This window comes from Mugil cephalus, chromosome 6 (genome assembly GCF_022458985.1).
Source record: "Mugil cephalus isolate CIBA_MC_2020 chromosome 6, CIBA_Mcephalus_1.1, whole genome shotgun sequence".
NCBI lineage: Eukaryota > Metazoa > Chordata > Actinopteri > Mugiliformes > Mugilidae > Mugil > Mugil cephalus.
The window spans coordinates 28,600,838-28,621,318 of record NC_061775.1 but is presented as its reverse complement, the minus strand read 5'-3'; the positions used below and the strand labels follow the sequence as shown (position 1 = coordinate 28,621,318).

General features: G+C 44.0%; 2 protein-coding genes, 1 long non-coding RNA gene and 1 pseudogene across 4 annotated transcripts in view; 2 read left to right on the top strand and 2 right to left on the bottom strand.

Moving 5' to 3' along the window:
- The window catches only part of slc1a8a (solute carrier family 1 member 8a), a 13,090-nt gene extending 2,304 nt beyond the window's left edge, over positions 1 to 10,786 (bottom strand). The window contains exons 1-7 of the mRNA XM_047587980.1: positions 10,676 to 10,786; positions 8,973 to 9,767; positions 6,656 to 6,735; positions 5,889 to 6,104; positions 3,481 to 3,523; positions 2,772 to 2,979; positions 1,672 to 1,771 (exon numbers count right to left, since the gene is read on the bottom strand). Coding sequence (XP_047443936.1) covers positions 1,672 to 1,771; positions 2,772 to 2,979; positions 3,481 to 3,523; positions 5,889 to 6,104; positions 6,656 to 6,735; positions 8,973 to 9,224 — 899 coding nt within the window. The 5' untranslated portion in view covers positions 9,225 to 9,767; positions 10,676 to 10,786. The remainder of the gene's footprint in view (positions 1 to 1,671; positions 1,772 to 2,771; positions 2,980 to 3,480; positions 3,524 to 5,888; positions 6,105 to 6,655; positions 6,736 to 8,972; positions 9,768 to 10,675) is intronic.
- Positions 10,717 to 17,251, top strand: LOC125009795 (annotated as a pseudogene).
- LOC125009803 lies at positions 14,781 to 18,071 on the bottom strand. The gene is made up of 4 exons (XR_007112982.1): positions 17,964 to 18,071; positions 17,468 to 17,634; positions 15,249 to 15,557; positions 14,781 to 14,921 (listed from the first exon to the last, which is right to left on the bottom strand). It is a non-coding gene; the product is annotated as an uncharacterized LOC125009803 (long non-coding RNA).
- Positions 18,054 to 20,159, top strand: c6h19orf25 (chromosome 6 C19orf25 homolog). Of its 2 annotated transcripts, none has more exons than XM_047588006.1 (3): positions 18,054 to 18,224; positions 19,189 to 19,338; positions 19,569 to 20,159. In XM_047588006.1, exons 2-3 carry the CDS (start codon positions 19,197 to 19,199, stop codon positions 19,748 to 19,750), a joined length of 324 nt encoding a protein of 107 aa, XP_047443962.1. In that variant the 5' UTR covers positions 18,054 to 18,224; positions 19,189 to 19,196; the 3' UTR covers positions 19,751 to 20,159. The 2 variants fall into 2 exon arrangements, with proteins under 2 accessions (XP_047443962.1, XP_047443963.1); XM_047588007.1 differs by having other exon boundaries at positions 18,070 to 18,224; positions 19,114 to 19,338.
- The last annotated feature ends 322 nt before the right edge of the window (positions 20,160 to 20,481 follow it).

Sequence of the window (20,481 nt, the reverse complement as noted above, 5' to 3'; positions counted from 1 at the left end):
CCTGAGAAGAACCTCAGGAACCCACCCAACCATCAACAGACTGAAATCAATTATAAAACCAGCTGTAATCTTTCTTAAAGGATCTTTTCCAGGTTTCTAATCTTCTTATCAACATGTGAGTGGATCAATCAGCTGCTTTGAGTCAATCTATGTTTTTATTACACCTCCACATTAAAGTAGATCACTTAGTTCTTTTTCACTTTCTTCTACTTCTTTTTTTTAGATCCTTCCTTCCATCCACAGCTTTACTGCTGCTTCCATCACTTCCTGGTTTCTCAGAACATGTGTGTTAACATGCTGTTAGCGTGTTCACTTTGGTAGCCTCAGTTCTAACATACGCAAAAGTCGGCACTAAAAAAAAAGCTCCAGAGTCTTTGTGCTGCTCCCTGTCAGACTGGAGCCTTTTTTCCCGGTTGTCCTCCCTGATCAGTGGTTTTCTGTTCAGTCCCTTGAGTTCCCTTCACATTGTCCATGGTGTGAAATGTTCTTCCTTCCACTATTAAACACAGCCCTGAGTTCTACTGCTGCTTTTCTTCCAAACGTTTCTCCATCAATCAGGATTTATTTCTTCCTGGTCGACCATGGTTCTCCACTATCCTTCCAGTCTGGAATAAAGGTCTTAAGCCAGTTTTAGTAGTTTCTAGATGTTTGATTTGACCCTTTTCCACCAGACTAACATCTCCTCCTCCAGACTAACATCTCCTCCACCAGACTAACATCTCCTGTGTCTTTACACATGGTGGTTGAAGAAATGAGAAGCTCCTCATTGCATCAGTAAATAACTTTCTATCCAGACTCTGTTAACACCCAGCGAGGCTCAGCTGGTCTCCAGCTCCTATTAAAAGCTCCTTTAAACCTGAACAACTCACCTCTACTCTGATGATTTTAACTGGTTAACACGTAGATGTGTTTTCAGTAAAAGAATTAATCATTGTTATTATTATTATCATCTTCCAGAGTCTGAGACGTCTCTGAGCATCGTGTTACAGGTGACAGACACGGACCTGGATTTAATGCTGCATCTGAGGTCGTTATGAAGATGTTAAACTTTTAATTAATTTATTTAGTTTACATCCTGATAAGATGCTGTCACAGCTGCGTTCAGGGTTCAGCTCCATCAGTAAACTGAGACGCTACCGACTCAGATGGTGCGTTCACTGTCTGGATAACGTAAATGTCACACGGCGCATGTTGATCCTCGTTTAGACTCTGTCTTTAATCCGATCACGTTTTCTCCACCTGACGGGTCATTGGGTCAGATCCAGTAAATCCTCCTGAGCGTGAGAAGAAGAGCGAGGCCTCGACACCAAGGAAACCGGAAACAGAACCAACCAGATCTGGATCCCAGTGTCAGGGGACGTAGATGAAGTTTAACGGACAGTTTTAAACTTTTTTTACCGTCACATTCACTGAATCGTCGTGAGCGTGAGAAGAGGACAAACACTCAGCAAACATTTATAGACAGATATCAAACCAGAACCAACTGATCCAGATTTAAACTGAACCATGTGAACATGTAACATCATGTAAATACCAACGACTTCAAATCAACCAACCAACCAATCAACCAACCAATCAATCAACCAACCAACCAACAAATTAACCAATCAATCAACCAATCAATCAATCAACCAACCAACCAACCAATCAGACGTCGTGCTTTGGTCTCACCACACGGCCGCGTTGATGATCTTCATGACACATTCGTTGATGCACTGACAGACGTTGACCAGTGGAGCTCCTCGTTCTCCCATCCGACCCAACAACAGACCTGCACATTCAAACAGGATCTATGTTACAGTCATCTATATCTATAAAGTCAACTCCAGTCAGAGTGGATCAAACCTCATCATAAAAACATTTCTTCTGATGAATCTAGTTTCGTTCTTTGATGAGAAGAAACTTTAATGAAACCAGAACAACATCCTCGTCCACAGATTTGTTACGATGGGACGTTGGTCCAGAGAGCTGCATTTATCTCACATGAAGTTTATCAGTTTTAACTTGTTCCCACAGCAATGGACTGCAGAAGCGGCCTCCAGACACCGGGGGCGCTGCAGAAAGACGTTGCTCTTTTATGTATAATTTAGTTAGTTCAGCTTAGCACAAAACTTTAAGTTAGGGAGGCTGTTAAATCTGAAAGTTATACTCACACACACAGTTCAACATTTGTTTGTCGACTGTTGAGACTTTTAGACTTTGAAAGGACATTTGTAGTCAAAAACGTGATTCTGGTGATTTAAACATGATTTAAACACAATAGTCTGTGTTATTCACCTGTCAGTGGTCATAATACTATGGCTGATTGGTGAGTATCTAGTATTTGTCTAGTAGAGAATGGCATTTACTAGATATGTCATGAACGATTGTCCCATTACCAGTGGAGTTCCCCAGGGTTCTGTTCCCGGTCCTTTACAGTTTGTTTCTCCTGATTGTTTTCAGTCGACCGGACAGAACAGTAACAGTCACAAAGGTTATGTGCTTCGTTTAAATGTCTGTGATTGGTTGGAGGACCATCCAGGTGATGTCGAGTTGATGTTATTGTCCCAGGTTTGAGAGGACATTTTACACTTCAGGTCAACTTCAGGTTTAGAGTCCTGAGAAAACATCGTGTAAACCACGTCCTCGAAAAGATGAACAAACGTGTGTTTATATTATGTTGTGGGAGGAGCCCTTAAAAGACCAATGGCCCCAAAAAATAAAAAAAAATGTCTACAGGAGCCAATAAAAGATGGAGAATAGTCTAGAAACCCTGGTCCATGTCCACTCACCCATGGTGGCGGAGAAGATGACGATGCCGAGGACATTCATCTGCTGGCTGCTGCCGGGACTCGTCTTGTACATGATCTCCGGGGGCGGGGTCAGCTCCAGAAACACCGTCCGGCCTTTGGGGTCGCTGTCGTCCGGGATGACGTACACGAAGTTTGGCTGGATGGTTTTGGTCGGGACTTTAAGGATAGGAACCAGGTCGGTTTTGTACTGAAGAGAACACAGTGAGGTTTGTCATTTATTCAGCGACGAGGACGGAGCATATTGGGAGAATCTGATCTTAGTTAGCGTTAGCTACCAAAACAGGTAACTGCTACAAGCCCTGTGGCTAAATCACGATCACTAAGCTAGCTATGAAGTTAAATACGTCTCATCTGGGTACTTTTCTAGTTGAGCAGAGTCGATTAGCATTTAGCATTTAGCACAAACTGTAAATAAATGTTGTTCCTGGAATGAATCCTTCCTCTTTTCTCTCTACCATCTAATCCAACCTGATAAATGATCAAGGACAGACCAGGATCTCCTCAGAGATCAGAGCTGTTTGGTGGAAATGTTGTTTCTGTCAGTTTGGCTGAATGTAACTATTAAACATCAACAAAAATGCATCAACTTCATAGAATATATAAATTACCAAGATGTGAATCAAAGAAGATTAATGTTGATGAATCAACATTAACGCTGGGCTGTAGATTTGAACTGTTTACTTCTCACCTGCTGGAACGTGGCCTCGATCAGGTTGGAGGGAACCATGTTTCTGTGGAGAGGAAGGAAATTACAGGTAACTTTAATCCTAATCCAGTGTAGAGGTGAAGATTATATTTGTGGAACTATCCAAAGCTGGTGTCAGGAGAAATAACTCGTTCAGGTCCAGTGGTAGGTAGAGATCCATTAGAGACAGCAGCTGATACAATATTATACTGACCACATGGTGGCGCTGCAAAATCAGAGAATTATTTTTTTTAAAAAATCATTAAATGTCTTTGATAGAAAACTAATGTCATTCCACGATTGTAAGATTTTTAGAAAAGTTCAACTTGTTAAGTTTCAAGAATTTTAAATATTTTAAATTTGGTGTTTGACGCATAGACATATATACGTAAACGCAACATTGAGCACTGAATTGTACGTCAACGTCGCCGCCATTTTGGATGTGGCAAAATGGAGCGATCAGAGCACAGACATAAACACTGAGATATTGTTTGTATATAATGTTCATCCCCCATATATATATATTTATATACAGTATGTTCATCAATGTGAATGTAAAAACTGCTCTTTATTCAGAAAACCTTCTTGTCACATCCACATTTCAGGATCTGGTTATTATATAACAACGGTTGCACAGTATATCTATCAGATGATAATCGTATTTTTACAATTATTTCACCCTCTGTACGATGTACAATCAATAATTCCAAAAATTTTATAACATACAATAATTTGACGCCTTCAATACATGTCCTCTGTGTTAGTAAGCTTTTGGCATGTAATATATAGTATATAGTATATAATTTGTTATGGTACATCTGTGCAGAACTAATATTAGCCAGACCTGATTCCATAAATACAGAGGGAGAACATGAAAATAAACAAAAAAACAATGGAAAAACTAATAAAACATACTCAATCAATAAGTAATTAAACTAAATAATATAATGGTGTTTATTCCTAATTATTTATATTGGTAATAACAATTTTAAAAATAAAAAAAATAAAAAAACTGAAACCTGTCTTCGACGTCTATTTGACCTCCAAAAAAGTGACCTAGTTTGAACAGTTTACTGACGTCTAAATCGGGTCATGGTTAGACCTAGTTTACACGTCATATCCACATCCAGAATTGGTCGTGGACCGACGGACGCAATGTAGACATGATCTGCACGTCCATCACACGTCTAATGTTTAGTGGCATAGAAACAGAAAAGATGTTACTTATAAATATTTCAATATTTTCCATCACAGTAACAGTGTTACACACATCAACATTTATAATTATCACTTTAAAAGTTACATATGTTGTTTTTGGTGCCTATTTGTTTCCCAAATATATTAGTGTGTGTGTGAATGTGTGAATAAGAGGCATTAACTCAAAGCACTTCATAGAAAGGCGCTTTAAGTTAATTTCCTTTTATTAGTTTACGGGCAGATCTGCCACATCCAATATGGCGGACGCGTTGACGTATCACAGCAACGGAGCAACCCGCTCAATGCGGCATCTATGTATCTATGTCTATGGTTTGTTCTATGGACTCCTCCTCCTCCCATGTCTGACTTTCTTATAAAAGGGCTCCCAGCCTCTGGTCTCAGGACCAGGACCAGGACCAGCACCAGGACCAGGACCTCCTCTACAGGGAACCCCTTTGGACTAAATGCTAGTTTCAAGCAGAAGCTGAAATGAAACCAGTCGTGTGACCATTGACTTTTATCTTCATAGTGACGTCCTGTCTGTGACGTCTCTGATTGGATCTGTTGTCCTGTTCTATGTCTCATCATGTTTCTGTGTTACTTGCCTTGGGACTGAGGATGCTAATTAGCATTGTTGCTATAATCCCACATATTGCTGCATGAATAAATGTTCATTAAGGTGTACTGTCCCTATCAAACATATAAATAAATATATAAATGTATAAATGAATGATCTGGTTGTTGTGGCAGATCTTTGTGTAAAGTCCACAGAGACTCCGGTTGTTGGCTTGTAAATATCAACATATCAGATGTGGAAATAAAACGTGAGTTCGAGGTGATTCAGTGGTTTCACTTCCTGATTGTTTATTTTTCCTGCTGTGTTTCAGACGAACAGGATGAAAGCAGAGATCACTGCGCCCAGTCTAATCTGTCACTGATCCACACAGGATTACTAAAAATACACTGATCAGGCCTGGGTGCTAACGGCGCTAACAGGATGCTAACAGGATTAATGAGACAGAGACTCTTGTGTTTTCTACAGAAGAGTATTAGTTTTCTGTGTTTTGTTGATGCCGTCCAGTCAACCTGATTTTCCCTCTATAATAAACCAACAGCAGCACCAAAGTATCATGGGTAGTGTAGTATTTTACCAAAATCTCTCAGGAACACCACAACAACCACAAAACAAACCAGTGACCTTTGACCTTTCTCACCTGATTAGGTCGAGCAGGGCATCAGCCGAGGTCATGACAGGGCCCCCACCCAGACGGTTGCTCTCCATGTCCGTCCCCACGCCAGGTTTGATGATGAGGACGAGCATGATGCCGACCACAACAGCGATGAAGGTGGTCCACAGGTAGTAGGTGACGGTGAGGACGCCCATCCGGCAGCACGCCTTCGACTCCATCGACGACAGACCTGACATCAAACTGGAGGCAGAGGGAAACCGTGAGCCTAGCTTAGCTTAAAGACTGGTGGTAGAGGGAAACCGTGAGCCTAGCTTAGCTTAAAGACTGGTGGTAGAGGGAAACTGTGAGCCTAGCTTAGCTTAAAGACTGGTGGTGGAGGGAAACCGTGAGCCTAGCTTAGCTTAAAGACTGGAAACAGAGGGAAACCGCGAGCCTAGCTTAGCTTAAAGACTGGTGGTAGAGGGAAACCGCGAGCCTAGCTTAGCTTAAAGACTGGTGGTAGAGGGAAACTGTGAGCCTAGCTTAGCTTAAAGACTGGTGGTGGAGGGAAACCGTGAGCCTAGCTTAGCTTAAAGACTGGAAACAGAGGGAAACCGCGAGCCTAGCTTAGCTTAAAGACTGGTGGTAGAGGGAAACTGTGAGCCTAGCTTAGCTTAAAGACTGGAAACAGAGGGAAACCGCTAGCCTAGCTCTGTGGCGTTAAATTGATTAAACCCCTTTTTTGTGTCATTGATCTTTTGTGACTGACAAACGTTGGCGCTTCCCGTTATTGTAAGTTTTTACCGACCTACCTGGACGTGATGAGAGGGAGGATGAGCATCTTCAGCATCCTCATCAGCAGCTCTCCAGGGAAAGAGAAGTAGATCTTAGCCTGAGGAGGAAATAGACCAGAACTTAACTTCAATCAAAGACTCTGTGCAGATTTTAAAACCAAACCAGGAGGAGTTAACTGATCAGTTCCTGAGAGGAAGCTGACTGGTCACCATGGTAACGGATCCCTGTGTATTTCCTGACATTTTAGATTAGATTAGATTTAACTTTCTTGTCATTCCACACGTGCAGAGCAACTAAATGCAGTTTGTCATCAAGCAGAAGTTGAGTTCAGTCAGTACGAGCACATTTACAGATCACACATAACAGATCATACAGGTCAGAGCACAAGATACAGACGATGACTGACTGAGCTGCTATGAACATATTCTACAGGTGGATTTAATGCGAGTCAACTATAAACAGGAACTAGATCATTTACACGAGAGGAAATGGGCAGATGATAAATTATACGAGGGAACGAGGACTGGACTGGTGTGAAGGTCACATCTCATCCCAACATGTTTCACCTGCAGCTCATTTACTGATCATCTTTACCCACAACTCATTCTTCACATTTAGCTCTGCTGGTTATTCTGGTCTGTTTCTCATCAGGTTAGATTAGATTAGATTAGATTAGATTAGATTAGATGAGGGGCGTCCAGACGAAAGGATGATGAGGTGTAAAAAGTGAAATTTAATCTTGTTTGATATTTGTATTTGTGGAGGATTCAGCAGCTGCAGGTCAGAGTTCATAGATTATCCTTCACAAAGGCCAAACTTTCATCAGGACTTTCATGAGAAACGGGAAGATGAAGGACACAGGAGCCAGATTTACGCCATCATCAACATATAATAAGAAAGTCACACAGTTAAACACAGTGTCAGTGGTTTTTATCGTCCTTCAGGATTTGGTGAAAGTGCAGAGAGAGACTCCTACAGCAGATGCTCTGGAGGAAAAGAGACTAATCCATCCATCGACTGTTTAGTTCAGTTTCAAAGTGCCGTGAGATAATTTACTGGATTTAAAATAAGCAGATCTGGCCAACGAGTGCGGACAAAGGGTTGCAGACGCTAATCCCTAAATTATTCAGATTATTATTAGAAACATTCTGCACAGCGACAACAAAAGGCTGAGATATTTAAATGTTCATTTTTCTGTACCTGTTATTTTATATATGATGAATAAAAACAGTAATAAAACATTAATAATAAATAATTTACACTAATGTATAATTTAGACTTGTGTACTGTGTGTAGCTGTTGTCTCATTAATCAACAGGTTGGTTCAGGTCTAAATGAACTCGACACTTAAAGTCAGTGGATAAACATCAGTAAAGTTTAAGTTTGATGAAATAGATTTAATATCAGGCTTGTTTGCAGTTTTAGCTTTTAGCTAACGTGTCTCTGTGCCTTTGAATTGGTTCATTCACTTTTTCTAGCGTCCTTGAACTCATCAAATGAGACCATGAATGCATCATACCTCTCACTATTGCTGCAGAGCTTTAATTTTATAGTATGTTATGGGAAAAGTTTAAGTTGGCTGCTTGTTAGCTCGCTAACTGTTAGCCTTTGTGGTTTCTAGTTGCCTAGCAACAGCGTTTAATGATTTACAACTTCACATGTCATTGGTTTAAAACGTTCAGACTCAATGAACATTAGTAAACATTTCTGTGAAAATGAACTTGAAGTTGACTAATGTTGAGCTGAGACTCTGGGGCAGGTGACATGAGCGCTATTATACTTCAGGTGGTTCTTCTACCTTCTTCTGTTTTGGATGCTTTTGTTCCGGGGTCATAGGTCAGGGCTGTGGTTGGGGAGCATGCGCCCACATGTTGTCCAGTTAAAAGTCCAACTGAGCGTGTACATGACGGAGAAAATCGATTTCCAATCTCATTATCTGGGTGTGTTAATCAGATAAGGAGAACTCTGATTTAACGTGTTTACATGCACTTAGCCTGTCCAGTTAAAGTCAGATTAAGGGAATATATATTTATTTCTTTTACGTGCATGTAAACGTAAACTATGATCCAGTGATTGTGAAGCGGAGTATCAACCTGAGGACTCCGGGCATTAGTCAGGGACGGAGGTATGAGTGTAAAGGTGAGAGTGATCCGGTGAGTTCTAATGAAAGGCTAAATAAAGACATTCAGCTCTTCCCAGAACATGTAATAGTATCAGCTCTGGAGACCAGGGGACATGCGCTGCTGGGATATTTAAAAGAAGCCACGTCCTGACTCCAGACATAAAATAATGAATGAGCAGTGGCCAGAGATGTAGATGTGAGGTGAGTGTTACCTGAGTGGACAGGTGAGTTCCTCTCAGCATGAAGCCCAGGGTGCAGCCGGTGATGACGGCGATGACGGACAGCGTCAGCAGCCCGTTCCTCTTTATGAAATCCCTCACCGTCCTCTGCAGTTCCCCCTTCATGGCGTCCTGGAGGAAGGTCTTGGCCCGGCCCCACCTCGTCCTCCTGGCGTCCCCCGGAGCGTACGAGCCGCTGTCCGACGGAGCCTCGTCTTCACCATTCGGTAACAGAAGCTCCTCCATGTCTTCCCAGATCTGCTGCCGGCCGTCCTGCGTCTGAGTCCGAGGCTGGCAGGGTGACGAACCGGGCGAGAGCCAAAGACAAGTTAACCTTTCCACGGAGGGATTAAATGATCACCGATCAGAGCCGAGGCAGCCCGGCAACAGAATTACAGGAATAAGAGGCTTAAAGAGGTGGAAGAAAACCTCACACTCCTTTGTTGTGGCAGCTGGACCCCGTCTCGGGTTTCGGTTTGGCTCCCGTTGGCCTGGACGGGTCCAGGTGAAGAGCTCTGAAGATCCTGCAGGTTCAGATGGAGCTGCCGGACTCTTCATGGACTCAGTCAGGGTCTGGAAGAGTCACAGTTTACTGCAGAGTGGACAAACTGGATCAGGAGACCTGGTTAATTATATCTGTTGGTACCAAACCTGTCGTGAAACGTCCGTCCTTCAGTCCAGCAGAGAGGACAGCTTCCTAGTTTCAGGGTGGACGTCCCAGAGCTTTGACAGTCGATCAGATCGATGCAGGAGGAGGAGGAGTCAGCTCAGAGGAAGGGGCGGGGTCAGCTGGAGGAACCAATCAGAGGAGTCATAGAAGATCTGGCTGATGATGATGATGATGAACTAAACAAAGTGAGAATTAAACAAGATGTTCTGTTCCTCAGAATCACAGCCTGGTGTCTCTCCATTACCTGCACCAATCAGCCAATCACAGACTTTTAAACTACTTCTGTCCATCCCCACATTAAACCACGCCCACACAACCTGACCCCTGCTGTTTAACTGATGTGTTGGTTAATTTGAACCCGACTAATTCAGAGATCTCACATCGTCAGCATCACGGTGGAATCACCTCGTATTTATCTCATGGAAGGTTTCCTGTTTGTTCACGGTGTCGCTCAGGGTGTTTCTTTGTGATGACACTCAGATCTACCTGAGTTCATTCAACTTCTACAAACTGAACTCAGTTAAAACTGTCTTTGAGATTATGAGATTATGAGAATCCAACGTTTTTCTAAGTGTAAAGTCTTTAGCAGGTTTTTAAAACCATGTCCAACATCATAGACGAGTGATATGTAACTGAGAAAGTTTATCTCGGTGATTTGCTCGTTACATTAAGCTGCCGTCATAACAAAGAGATGCTGTTTTGAGCCTGACTGGGTCCATGTGGATCCCTGCAGGCTCTTCAATGCCGTCAGTGATGAAGGAAAGTTAATGAGGTGGTTCTACATATCCAGATACTACAGGCCAGGAACTGTCTCCACCGTCTGTTTTAATGCTCAAACCATTACACCTGGACCACGATAACCTGTGACATGTAACCTGTGGAGTTTTGTCTTGTACTGTTTGTATTTCTGTAAAGTCCTGGAATCAGCGCTGGTTGTTTTTCTGCCAGTACGTGTCAACAAAACAAAAGAAAGTCAATGAAAAAGTCACGTGAAGCCTGGAGCTCTATCGCAGAGTAATCTGATTACCTGGCTCCTCCTCCTGGTCATTAAAGCAGCTTTGATGAGGATTACACTCGGCCTGGTTTCCTCTCCTGCCACTAGCTTCCCTTCCTTCCTGCTCTGCTCTGAGGACCTGACTGAGGACCATGGGCCTGCTGAACATCCTCTCCTCCATCAGAGACCGAGCTGACAAGTTCCTCAACGAGAAGAATGTGGTGACAGATTTTCTGGGGAAGGTGGAGGAGAAAACTGGGATCAGGAAGAAGATCCTTGCAGGGGGTAGGTCAGGTTTGATCTGCTGTGGTTCAGTTCGGCTCAAATATGTCGCGGACGTTTGTGACAGGTTGTTTCATGTCACTGCATCTGAAGAGGATCCAGTTAATCCTCCAGTCTGGAACCAGGACGCTGCTCTTCATCCTCTTCATATTTACAAATTAATGCTAGCTGCAGTGACCAGTAACAGTGATGCTAGCTGCAGTGGTCAGTAGCAGTGATGCTAGCTGCAGTGGCCAGTAGCAGTGATGATGCTAGCTGCTATGGCCAGTAGCAGTGATGATGCTAGCTGCAGTGGCTAGTAGCAGTGATGATGCTAGCTGCAGTGGCCAGTAACGGTGATTGTGCTAGCTGCAGTGGCCAGTAACAGTGATGATGCTAGCTGCAGTGGCCAGTAGCAGTGATGCTAGCTGCAGTGGCCAGTAGCAGTGATGCTAGCTGCAGTGGCAAGTAGCAGTGACGCTAGTTGCAGTGGCCAGTAGCAGTGATGCTAGCTGCAGTGGCCAGTAGCAGTGATGATGCTAGCTGCAGTGGCCAGAAGCAGTGACGCTAGCTGCAGTGACCAGTAACAGTTATTCTAGCTGCAGTGGCCAGTAACAGTGATGCTAGCTGCAGTGGTCAGTAGCAGTGATGCTAGCTGCAGTGGCCAGTAGCAGTGATGATGCTAGCTGCAGTGGCCAGTAGCAGTGATGATGCTAGCTGCAGTGGCTAGTAGCAGTGATGATGCTAGCTGCAGTGGCCAGTAACGGTGATTGTGCTAGCTGCAGTGGCCAGTAACAGTGATGATGCTAGCTGCAGTGGCCAGTAGCAGTGATGCTAGCTGCAGTGGCCAGTAGCAGTGATGCTAGCTGCAGTGGTAAGTAGCAGTGACGCTAGTTGCAGTGGCCAGTAGCAGTGATGCTAGCTGCAGTGGCCAGTAACAGTGATGATGCTAGCTGCAGTGGCCAGTAACAGTGAGGATGCTAGCTGCAGTGGCCAGTAACAGTGATGATGCTAGCTGCAGTGGCCAGTAGCAGTGATGCCAGCTGCAGTGGCCAGTAACAGTGATGATGCTAGCTGCAGTGGCCAGTAACAGTGATGATGCTAGCTGCAGTGGCCAGTAGCAGTGATGCTAGCTGCAGTGGCCAGTAGCCCAGTGAACATGATGTCAGCCTGGTGCCTGGTGCTCATTGTCTCCGGCTCTGAGCGCTGACGTAGAAGCAGATTCTCCTCAGAGACAGAGCAGAGCAGAGCAGCCTCATGAGTGAACAGCAGCATCAGCTGGTCAGAGGTAGGACACTTTCATCCAACACATTCTCTGGGTTTGTTCCTGCAGCGCCAGGGACGAGGCCGAGTCACTGTGGAAGTTATCCTGGAAGTTTTCTAACCTCTTTCTGTGTTCACCTGGTGTAGTCACATGATCTACTCTTTAAATTAATCACAGTCTCCAATTCATTCATTCAAACACTGTTCAATGAAATAATAGTAATAAACGTACAGTCCCGCTGTTTATATTTGAATCTTAGTCTCAGAGCCAGTTGATTAAGTTTTTAGTTTTTAAGTGTGAAGTGAAGAGGTGAGTTGAGTCTTTCTGAGTCAGGTCATTTCTAACCAGTGGGAAGCTAAGTGTGCTAACAGTCTGCTGGAGATCTTTAACTATGCTTCATGTTCATTTCCACTTTATTCTGTAGTAACTGTGACTTTAACTCTGAGCTCTGGGAGACAGAGTTTCTCTCCATCTGCTGAACTTTTTACAGACAACTCATTACATAAGAACCTGCGTAAGAACTGGGGGCGTGTTCATTGTTTCTTTTTCTGTTATCATGCTATTGATAATGCTAACCTGGCTGTAATATACAGCCGATGCTCTGAACGTTAACAGAAAAACTATCGTGGGAATAAACGATGTTATTTTGTCTCAGTGTCTCAGGGAGTTGAAATGTTCATGTTTTAACTTCCCCCGTGTAGCTAATGTAGCTAATGTAGCTAGCGGAGCTAATTTAACGGTTAATTTACCCGCCTCTGTGCTTCCTCTCAATGTGTCCATGAAGCTTGGACGTCGTCTCAACCGTTTCTGTCTGTTTCTGCGCCGCAGAATTAGCTTTACATGTCATTTTACAATTAAACTCCTCCTGACTTTGGAAACTAAACCTCATTATAACTGAATTCACAACATTTTCAAGCCGGGGTCTCTGGGACGCGCAGCGTCTTCATCCACTCTCTGTGTTCAGGGGGCGTGTCCCTCAGGGGGCGTGTCCCTCAGGGGGCGTGTCCCTCAGGGGGCGTGTCCCTCATCCTTTGGATCCGATACCAAGTAACAGCCCGATACCGATACTTTCAGACGTCTCTTTAATCAGAGCAATTAAAGACAATCTGAGCAAATCACATTAAAAAATCCCTCTGAAACAAAAATGAAAATGAGAACAGTCGCTCTGACTTCCATAGAATTGTTTCTGGCCCAGACAGAGGAGTATTCAGCTTAGAACTTGACAGAACTTGAACTTTGACAACAAAGGTCTCATTCTGCATCTCTATCATTTCCCATTCCTGTGTTTTTGTTCAGAAACAGCAGCATGTTGACATGATTTACGTGCACATGCCTGTGAGGGCCACTGACATGTATTTTCACTAAACACCTGGAGTTTTCCTGTCTCTGAATTTAAGGGCTTCCATCATAGAGGTCTGTCTCATTTCCCTGAGCTCCCTCTCTCTCACGCTTTTTACTTTTAGAAATGATTAATGATTCGGTGTCATAAACGTGTTAATATTTCTTGTGAAAGTGGACTTGGTGTCAATATTTCTGGATCGAATAGGCACATCCCTATAGCTCGCCTGGTCTCGCCTGGTCTGGATCAGAAGTCCTGTGATTGAGTCAAAATGTGTTGGGATGCATCTGTTTCGGCAACTCGTTTATTTACAATATAAAAAGATGACTCTGTGTGTCTGTGTGTCCTCGTCCAGGTGCCGTCTCACTGACTGGACTCTACCTGATGTATGGATATGGTGCCGCCCTCCTCTGCAACCTGATTGGTTTCGTCTATCCAGCGTATTATTCGTGAGTTTCTGGGATTTTGATGCTGATCTGTGTCAGCTTGGATCCTCTCAGCAGAACCATAGATATGAAACTGATTGAAAAACTTTGTTCTATCCAAATAGAGCATAAAGTTCTGATAAAATGAGCTAAAGAAGGTTTGAACGTCCATCCACTCATAGATGAGTTCATCAGCAGGTGGAGCTGATTGATTTTTATACTGTGTGAACTGCTGCTATCCTGGTCTCACTTTATATCTAATGAGGCAAACCTGGTTAAATAAAGATTATTATTATTATCAATGTCTTTGTCTGTGGAAACTTTCTGACTTCCTGCAGAATCAAAGCCATTGAAAGCCCCAGCAAAGAAGATGACACAAAATGGCTGACGTACTGGGTGGTGTACGGCGTCTTTAGCCTTGGCGAGTTCTTCTCAGACATCTTCCTCTACTGGTTCCCATTTTACTACGCTTTCAAGGTGAGAACTCACTCAGGACACAGACCGGTATCCTCTACATCCACACTGCTCTGCTAGAACACTGTTGCCGTTAAACCGGTCCTCGGTGCCGTTAAGGGCGGCTCAGTCGGTACTGGTCCAGTAAGTCCACAGCTTGTCCGTCCTCTGCGGTTCCAGTGTCTCTTCCTGTTGTGGTGCATGGTCCCGATGTCCTGGAACGGCTCCCAGATCATCTACGACAAGGTGTCCGGCCGGTCTTCCTCCGCCACGAGGCCACAGTGGACAACATGGTCAGCAACCTCGGTGGGAAGGCCATGAGCGCTGCCGAGAACCTCACCAGAGAAGGTAGGACCGGCCCAGACCAGACCGTGGCTCTCTCAGCAGTTTGAAGTGTTTAACTGTGCTTCTCTGACCTCCTCTCCTGGTCAGTCCTGTCCACTCTGGTGAAGAATAAAGCCCTGGTGTTTCCAGCGCCGCAAGTCCCTCCATCTGACCCGAGAAGTTTACCAAGTTCATCAGCAGAGACATCAGCAGCTAAAGTCGAAGAGAGAGAAGAGAGAGTACGTAAACCACATCGGCTTCCATCCTCCTATCATTCTGTCCCCTCAAACTAGTCCCTGTCCAACTGTCTGGACCAGGTTATTCCATCGGTCCTCCGGAGACTCACAGTTGGTTGAGGTCGGGTTCATATTTATTTTAGGACATTCACTCCATAAATACATTTATAACTTCCAGCACAGGTTGAAGCCTCTAGATTTTATCACCCTGTGTCTCCGCTAGCACCACTTTCACCAACAGTTTGTGGTTTTGTGTTGGAACGAGGTTTAAATGGATCTTTCTCTAACCCAGATGTCCTCTTACCTGTTCCAGCCTTTCCTGGGTTAACCAGTTTGGTAAGTGGGCTGGTTTGGTGTTGGTAAAGTAGTCCGTTGGTGTGAACAGAGTTAGCATGTAGCTCAGTGACCCTGGTAGAACCATGGTGCTGTTTCTTCTTCGGTGGTGCTGCAGACTGGCCTGCACCAGCTCCCTGGGCTCGTTGGCTTTTAATTATTGGACCAGACGTCGAGTCCAGAAAAGAAAGAGCAGGGAACCAAACGTTGAGCCGCCATCATGGGTCTGATCTGAAGCATCAGCTCAGATGTTGTTTAAAGCTTCTAACTAACTGGTGACCTATGAAACACACAGAGCATTGCATCAACAGCAAAGACAACAGTGTTTTATTTTAGAAGGAAGTAAAGAAAGAACAGAAAGTCAAACATGGGGCGTCCATTCATTCGACTGTAATAGAAAGTTAACAGAGCTCTGTCTGGTCCTTCTCTAGCTCCAAGGAGTTTGATCTAGTTGAGTTATTATTCTGTCCTACAAAGGTTTAATCGCTGTTTCTGGTTTTAACTGTTTGAACTGTCTCTGTCATTTGTCTGCACATCAGGATGGACTCAGTGTAGACTGACGGTAAGTTCCTCCTGCTGATGAACAAACACTCTCAGAGGCCTCTTGTCTCTTGAAACCTAAATCATTTAGGATGGAGATGTGGAAACTCAGTCAACACATGGTTCTAGTTTCCTGGTCTGGACGCTGGTTTCTCTGAATCTACACAGAGAGCAGAGTTAGCGTGACCCACACACTGATGGGGAATCAGACCGGACCAGAACTGTACTTCCTGTCCCTGAGTTCATTCAGACGCTAAAAGGAGAACATCTGAGGTCCTGGTCTGTAACAGAGACAAATTAACACTAGAAGGAAATAAACACCGTTGCCTTGAAACGTGTCCAGTAACAGGATCCATCGTCTTTGCAGAGAAATAGAAACATTACATATTAAACACTGTTTGTGTTGCTGTCATCATGAACTGGAAATAATGATTATTTGAGAAGTGTTGTTTGCAGGAGACTGAAGTCCTGAAGCCATAATAACCGTCATCACCCTGTGTTTCTGTTCTACAGTCTGTCCAATAGCAGCAGAGGAAGAGGACACTCAGGGAGGACGAGGACACACTGAAGGTTTCCCTCTTCATCTCGGAGACTCTTGTTTCTGTCACATGTCTTTTATATCTGTCTTGATCTAGTAGCTGTCACATTTCAGCCGTAACATTAGGACCACCCTCCTGACTCCTCCTGACCTCTGAAGGTGTTCTGTGACGTCAGCATCAGATTCTTTAGATCCTGCTCCAGGTTGAGAGGTGGAGCCTCCACAGACCAGACTAGTTGGTCCAGGACGTCCCACAGATGCTGGACTGGACTGAGATCTGGTTCCAGGGAGAATCATCCTGAAGGGAATCCTGTCTCCATGAAAGGGTGGACATGGTCTGCAGCGATGCTGAGGCAGGAGCTACGAATCAAAGAACATGAGTGAAAGAACCCAAGGTCTCCCAGCAGAACGTGGACCAAACACCACCCTGTCTCCACCGGCTGGTCTCCTTCACACCACACTGGCCTCAGCACCAGCCCTGCATCAATGATCCTACGCCCACGTCCCCGTCCCTGGTTGTCCTCCTTCTTGGACCACTGCTGATTGGTTGTGAGCCCTGCAGACCAGTAACCTGGAGATGTTCCGACCCAGTCGTCTAGTCAACACAGACTTGTTCTTTAAAATGAGATCACACAGAGTTAAAAACGGACCAGCGCTGATTGACTTTACAAAGACTTTAATTCTGACCCAGAATCATTAGTAGATGATTGTTGATGTTTTACTGCTACAGTATTTTTATTTATATTTATATCGGTGGCCGTGGCTACTCTCCACTCCGGCTACATTCAACCATGATTTGTGCTGAATGAGCTCAAACTGGACCCGATTCCACCTGATGACTTTTAGTGGCTGTGACATTATTGATTATTGAAATTAAACCTGTTGATAAGAATCGATCAAAACCTCTCAGATCACATCTGTTTACATCTGAAGTTGAGCTGCTAATCCTGGTTTTCCTCACGTCTTGGTCCTGAGCCATAAACTCTACTTCCTCCTCCTCTTAGTCGACACCCCCAGTGAATCCTGGACCCAGGGAGCTGATGCCTTTAGTGAACACAGACCTACAACTAGGAGTTATCTCATCTAATGACCAATATTTACAGTTTTATTACCTTTAACCACAGGTTTGTCCTTTTCAGTGGCCGCTGGTATAAGATAAAAGTCTCATTCTTCTGATTCTGGCTCCTGACAACACATCAAGATGACATGTTGATCAGAGCAGCCTCATATTCTGGTTCCTGCCTCCAGCAAACCATCGTGACGTAGGACAGAAGACAGTCTATTGTGGAACACATGCAAACACCTTTAGTGTCTGTGAAGGGGTTTTTAATTTGATCAATCACTGGTCCAACAAGAAAAACTAAACCCCCCAAACAACACAGACTTTTCTAACAGAAGAAGTTTGAATAGAAATTTAGTTGAAATGTTGGTTTGGCCAAAAAAAAAGACAAGTTGAAGAACTCAAATGTTAGTATTTGATGCTTTATTTTTTAATGGAATAGAATAAAATTTAATGAATAAATTAAATAGAACTAAACTGAATAAAATAAGAGTGAATTAAATGTAATTAAATATGATTAAATAGAATAAAAGGGTTCGTTTATTTACATGTTCACCGACGCCGTGACGTTTCACAGTCTGTCCGGGAGCGTCCTCCTTCCGGCGTAGTGACGTTGCAGCTGACGCCGTGACGTGTTATAGTTTAGGTCCTGTCGCTGCTGCAGCTTGCAGTCGTTCCGGTGTCTCGGTCTCCGTGTTTTCCTCCCGTTCAGCCCCTTCTGTCCCCGGTTGTCCGGTTTGAGCAGCTCCAGAGCGGCCGAGCAGGAGGACGGAGCCCCGGAGGTTTCCACCTCAGACGGATAAACTCTGGTAAATGGTTATTCTCGCTAAAACAGCTGCCAGATTAAACAGGAAAATAAGAATGAAACCACTCATATGCAAATATAACGACTTTTATTTTAGCTTCAAGCACATTTTTACCATCGTCGTGGCTTCCTCTCAAATTCGGCTTAGAAATATTTGTACGGGCTGTGACACATTTCTGCGTTTAGTCCTGGTTCACCAGCTCACAATCAACGGCCCGCGGGCCATAAGCGGCCGACCGGAGGCTCCAACCTGGTCCGCAGCCTGAATTCAAAAATTACACAGAAGACTGACATTTACCAAAGACAATAACTTCTGTTACTAATTTGTTATTCTTAATATTCTTAATTTAGAACTGAAACAATGAGCAGTTTATTAAAATGTTGGTGCAGAACATTGAACAACATAGAAGGTGCTAAGTGTTGTGTGTTCAGTCTGGGGGAGGAATGTGGGTAAATTCATTAAGAAAAAACAAACAGAAACAAGAAAAAAGGAAAAATAAATCTATAAAATGCAGCACACATAAACAGAGAAGATGACGAGAAGTTGTTCCTACTTTGGTGTTTTGTAAAGATATAAACATAATAGTATTAATTACAAAACATACATATAATTACAGAATAGATATCTTAGATAGATATTGTGTTATATTTTGCTCAATAACATAAATAATACTTTCAATAATAACTTTAGTATAATAATCCAGTAGAAGAGTTTTGACAGAAATGAAACATAAATTCATTAAATGTAAACCTGCTAATTTACTTGTATCTCTACTGAATTCAGTCTGTCAACCTGAGTCAAAATAGTTTTAATCCACAACATTGAAGCCGTCCTGACTCCTGGACACAGTCTGTGAGTTTTCATCTAGTTATTTATTTGTGGTTTTTTCCAGGACGTCTTCAGGTTCCAGGTCAGAGTCCAGATCATCCACTCCCTCTTTTTTAATGTGTGTGTGTTTTCTGTGAAGGAGAAACGATGAACCTCGGCTCTAAAAGTAAGAAGCGGGTGGTTCTGCCCAGCCGCCCTGAGCCCCCGACCGTGGACCAGATCCTGCAGGACATCAACGGAGCCGCCCCCAACGACCCGGTCTTCACTATCCTGGAGAAGACCGGTCAAGGTGGGTCCAGAGTCTGAGGAGAGACGGCACGTTGGTTTCTTTCTGTCTGAACTACAGACTGTATAAACATGGTACCAAAGCTAGTAGAGCTCCCCCTGGTGGCTGCTCCACCCCCTCCACATGTCATAAGCTCCACCCCCTCCATGTTAGTCGTTTACCTCCCTTTCTGTCGTTTTTCCTGTTCCCTGTCGTTTACTTCCTGTTGTGTCGTCTACTTCCTGTTCTCTCAGACTCGTCCCGGCCGGCCGACACCGAGGCCGAGCTCCGGTTCCAGCAGTGCCGTCGGTATCTGGAACTGAACGAGCAGCTGCAGGAAGCTCGAGCTCGGCTGATGCGGCAGAGGGAGGAGCTTCAGGCGGCGGGGGAGCGGCTGAGCAGCGACATGGCGAAGGTCAAAGGTCAAGAGCTCTGACTGGACAACACCCGGCAGCTGATTGGCTTTCAGGACAAACCAGATGATCCAGGGACAGCGTGGTGTCGTTAGTCACTCACTCTGTTAGCATCACGTTAGCATCACGTTAGCTTTCTGGCTTGTGGGTCAAATCTCCTGTTGACTTCGTTTAAGCTCCGGACTCAACGAAGGTCTCCCGTGTCCTTGAACGCACCACGAAGACTGAACCAACGACCAGCTGCTTAAAAACTCTAAGACTGATTTACTTTATTCAACAGAAAACATTTCAACACGAAGGACGTTTTTACTTTATGTTCTGAATGAAAAAGATTCATGTTTAAAGATCAGTTCAGTTTGTTTCTGTAACGTCTGTGTTTGTGTTCGACTGTTTTCACTGGTGTTTATTAAAAGATTCAACTGTTCAGGAGAAGAACTTGACTCGATGTGACGTCACAAATACAAACGTTTGCAATAGCAGACACATTTTAATCTTTCATAGTTTTAATTATTGCATTTGTTCAGACTGCAGCTGACAACATTAAACCTTTTAAACTCTATAAAGGTCAGAACAAACTGAGTTCAGAGATTTTATTCATTCTTCCAGAACGTCGGCCATTTTGTTTTTGTCTTCTTTGCTGGATCTCACTCTGATTCTGCAGGAAGAAAGTTCCCGCAGACAAAGACGTTCATGATAATAATAAAAATATTCCTCCAGCCTCCGGAGACGTGTTCGTTAGGTGAGTGTGTCCCAG